Source organism: Panthera tigris, chromosome C1, assembly GCF_018350195.1.
Source record: "Panthera tigris isolate Pti1 chromosome C1, P.tigris_Pti1_mat1.1, whole genome shotgun sequence".
NCBI classification, from domain to species: Eukaryota; Metazoa; Chordata; class Mammalia; order Carnivora; family Felidae; genus Panthera; species Panthera tigris.
In genome coordinates this window covers 117,100,775-117,104,309 of record NC_056667.1, presented here as the reverse complement: position 1 = coordinate 117,104,309, position 3,535 = coordinate 117,100,775, and the positions used below count along the sequence as shown (strand labels likewise).

General features: G+C 52.2%; 1 protein-coding gene across 1 annotated transcript; it reads right to left on the bottom strand.

Annotated features, from left to right (window-relative positions):
• Window positions 1-699: 699 nt before the first annotated feature.
• Window positions 700-2,965, bottom strand: TMEM185B (transmembrane protein 185B). The gene has a single exon (XM_007091165.2). It carries the CDS (start codon window positions 2,478-2,480, stop codon window positions 1,428-1,430), a length of 1,053 nt encoding a protein of 350 aa, XP_007091227.2. The 5' UTR covers window positions 2,481-2,965; the 3' UTR covers window positions 700-1,427.
• Window positions 2,966-3,535: the final 570 nt, after the last annotated feature.

Below are 3,535 nucleotides of genomic sequence, written 5' to 3'. Positions count from 1 at the left end.
TTCACATCGCTAGCAATTTAGATCATATTTACTAAGTTGCTAATGACAAAAATGGATTCCCTCCTTTCTTTTCTCCAGTAATAATATCACGACGCCTTTTTGTTTCAACCTCCTTTTCAAAGTATTCATTTGTTCAGCCGTAAGAACATTATTCTCCCAGAATCTGGTTTTTGCCTGGTTCCCTGGTCTACCGCTAGTAGTACCTCAAGAAACACTGCACTTATTGTAAAATTAACCTCTTCTTTTTCTGTTGCTGACAGATCAGTTAAGTTTGGACCTTAAAGTAATACCTGAAGGTTTTGGCTGTCTTTTGTTTAAGGCTACTCTCTCCAGCATCCTGATGATAAGTAACACTTTTTATCGTAGCCAAATAATATTCTAGGACTCTTGGCAATGAACAAATCACTTGTTGCTTAGTTTGGTTGTTCCTAAAGAGATGTTACTACCCATTTGGGAAAATTTCAGGTTTACTTCATGGCCTAGTATCACACTGGAACACCTGTTCCCAAAGACGGTGGCTCCTCCCTCTACTAAAAGAGACCTTAAAACTCTATAGACTGAGTCATCTAATACCTGAAAATTAAGACCTATGGGATTTTAATCCCATGCCTAATACTTTGAGGAGCTCCTACACTGGGTACATATTAACATTTTAAGCAATCTTTAAGCACATCTGCAATAGACGTGTATCTTCACATATAAACTTAAAAAAAATACTTTAATACGTCGTAATACACAGAACTAGAATTCAACATATCACGTTGCTAAAACATTCATATAAATTTCATATATGCGTGAATTCACTGCATTAGAAAAATTCACCGTTTATGATGTTGAAGACCAGCATCAGCAAAACCCAAAGGAAAACTATTTTAACAGTAGGAACACTAAAAATAACAACTTGAAGGCTTATAAACAAGTGGCAGGAAAAAGAATTCTTTACATTTGCTATTGATTATGTCACAACAGGTACAATCTGAAATACAACTTTAGACTAGCAGTGTATAAAAATACTTTCAAACAATACATCTGATAGGCATAGTACCATAAAAAAAAAAAACCCAAACAAAAAAACAACCCAGCTGTATAGTTACTTCACTTGAAGACCTACTATTCAACTGCCTGCTTCCAAGCTAGCTTTTAAAGCATCAGCCTGGAAAGCATATTCTCTCGCACATGTGCACACCACACCACACACACACACACACACACACACACAGCCGTATATTAAAATCACCTCCTCTATCTATGGTGCACACTGATGAGTAACTGACAGGCATTAATCTCAAGGCATGAGATGATATGGTGTTTGGAGCCTATTTTCAGTTCCAAGATTGGGATGGATGAACAAAGAGGCAAAAATAAGGTGGATTGTGTGTGTGTTTATGATTTCTGTTCCACATATGGGTGCTCTCTGGAAGAGGAGTTTAATCTGGCATATCAATATTTAACTTGGGAGGCGGGGGAACATACTTTCCAGGACTCTGGGTTATAACTACCCTGGCCTTCTTTCCAAACATCGGAGCAATTTTAGGAGCATCTGGGACTGATGTGTCTTCAGCTTCTTCACTATCTTCATGATGTAGATCATAGGAAATGTTCCCATATTCTCTTAGAAATGGGAAAATTTCAAGCAGAAACTGACAGAAATCTCTGCGAATCCCAAACCACCAATGGTTGCCTCCCTTCCGCCTAAACGTCGTGGCCATTAAAGTTATTAATGAAAGCCAAAGGGGGACAAATATGGAGATGTAAGAGAATGTATTGTGGCCGTCCAATCTGTGAACGAGCAGAACCTCAAAAGTGAGCAGGGGCACGACAATCGTTATCCAGCTGATGGCCATGGTCACATGTGTCCTTCGCTGTTCCGCAACGACATCCAAGGATCGAAGGAACAGGAGGGACCAGACGATGTAATAGAGGACGACTAGGCAGAGGAACGACATGAGAATCCACAGGGGCACGAACACCACCAGCCACGGCCAGTGGATAATCCTGTCCAGCCTTAGGGCGATGAAGATGAACTGCAGGATGTTGACAGAGCACAAGATCTCCAGCTCTAGGGACCTATCGTGTCGGAAGCCCCAGACGCAGGCGGCCACGGACACTGGGGATACGAAAAAAAGTGGCATGAAGACCAGCAGCCAGAAGTGGGTCCCCCTCTCCACCCTGTCGCAGACCAGGACTTCGAACATGAGCAGCAGCAGGTGGATAGCCACGGCGATCAACATGGCTTTGAACTCCACGCAGGCCTCCCCCTCCGTGCGGTATCGAGGGTTGCGGGCCCAAACGCCTGCGCCCACTGAGGCGCCGGCGATGACCAGGAGCTTCCACAGCCATATGGGGGCGAAGACCGCCCAGTAGCTCCACTGGATGACGCCGTCCAGGCGGAGGGGCAGCAGCACGGAGAAGAGCAGCAGGCAGGCGTAGATGAGGAACTTACTCGGGTTGAAGTCCTGGAACAGGCCCCTAGGGTTCATGGCGAAGCCGCCGCCAGCCCACCGGGCCTGCTGCTCAGCCCGGCTGGGCGGACGCCGCGTCTCCGCCGCTTCCCGGGCCCGCCGCCTCCCCTCCGGGCCTGTGGCGGCTCTAGGCTGGCAGCCGCCGGGAGACGCACCGGGAGGAGGTTCGGACCCCAGCGCCGAGTGGCCGGAACACGTGCACGCGCGGTCACGTGGCCCGGCCGGAAGCGCGACGGGGCCGAGCGTGCGCCTGCGCGCCCACGCTCTATCGGCGACCCTCGGCCGCGGGCGGCGCGGCGTCTAGGAGTGGGGCGCTGCCTCCGCCCCGCCGCCCGCCTTTACTCCGTACCCATCCGGGAAAAAGCTACCGCGTATGGCGCCGAGAGAGACGGAACCTGACGCGCCGGTGACTCCTCGGCCAGCCCGTTGTCAGACTTCGGGCGGACGCTTCCTGGCGGCGCAGGGGGGAGGCGGGAGTGAGCTCACATCCTCCCGGCCCGCTCGGGGGCAGGGCCCAGGCGGGGGCGGGGCCGTGGGCGGGGCTCGCCTGGAGTCCTCCCCTCGCTGGCAACCCGTCCCGGGACTGGGGCACCGCGGCAAGGTCCGCCCCTGGCGGCGCTGAGGGGCCACGTTGTGGGCACGAGCGAAGGCGGGTGGTCTGGACGGTGTGGGAGTTTGTGAGCGAGGTGGTGCCGGGAACCATGAATGCACAGGGGGGCGTGTATGTGTGGAAACGCGCGCGCGCGCGTGTGTGTACGTACAGTGAGGCCGGCGGTGGGCTGGTCCCTGTCCCCAGGAGGGAGCCCCGCGTGGGGTGGAGTGTGGGGTTTTGCCTGGAATAGATGACTTCCAGGACCGTCTGCCGGGTGGGGCAATGACAGTTCTGAGGCTGCCTGTGAAATGGCTGAGGCACAGTGCCTAGGGGGCGGCGGTGATCTCATACCTCCCCTTTCTCCTCGGAGGTGGAGGGCCAATGCTGGGGAGGGTGTTAGACCCACCAACGGCCCCCAGGCAAAGTCCCCAGGAGAAAGTGCTTCCCGCCCCAGGTCACCTGGCAGGTTCGGAGCAGAATG

What these genes read in the sequence shown, in the direction of transcription:
- TMEM185B (XM_007091165.2), bottom strand. Translation starts at nt 2,480, where the DNA reads ATGAACCCTAGGGGCCTGTTCCAGGACTTCAACCCGAGTAAGTTCCTC.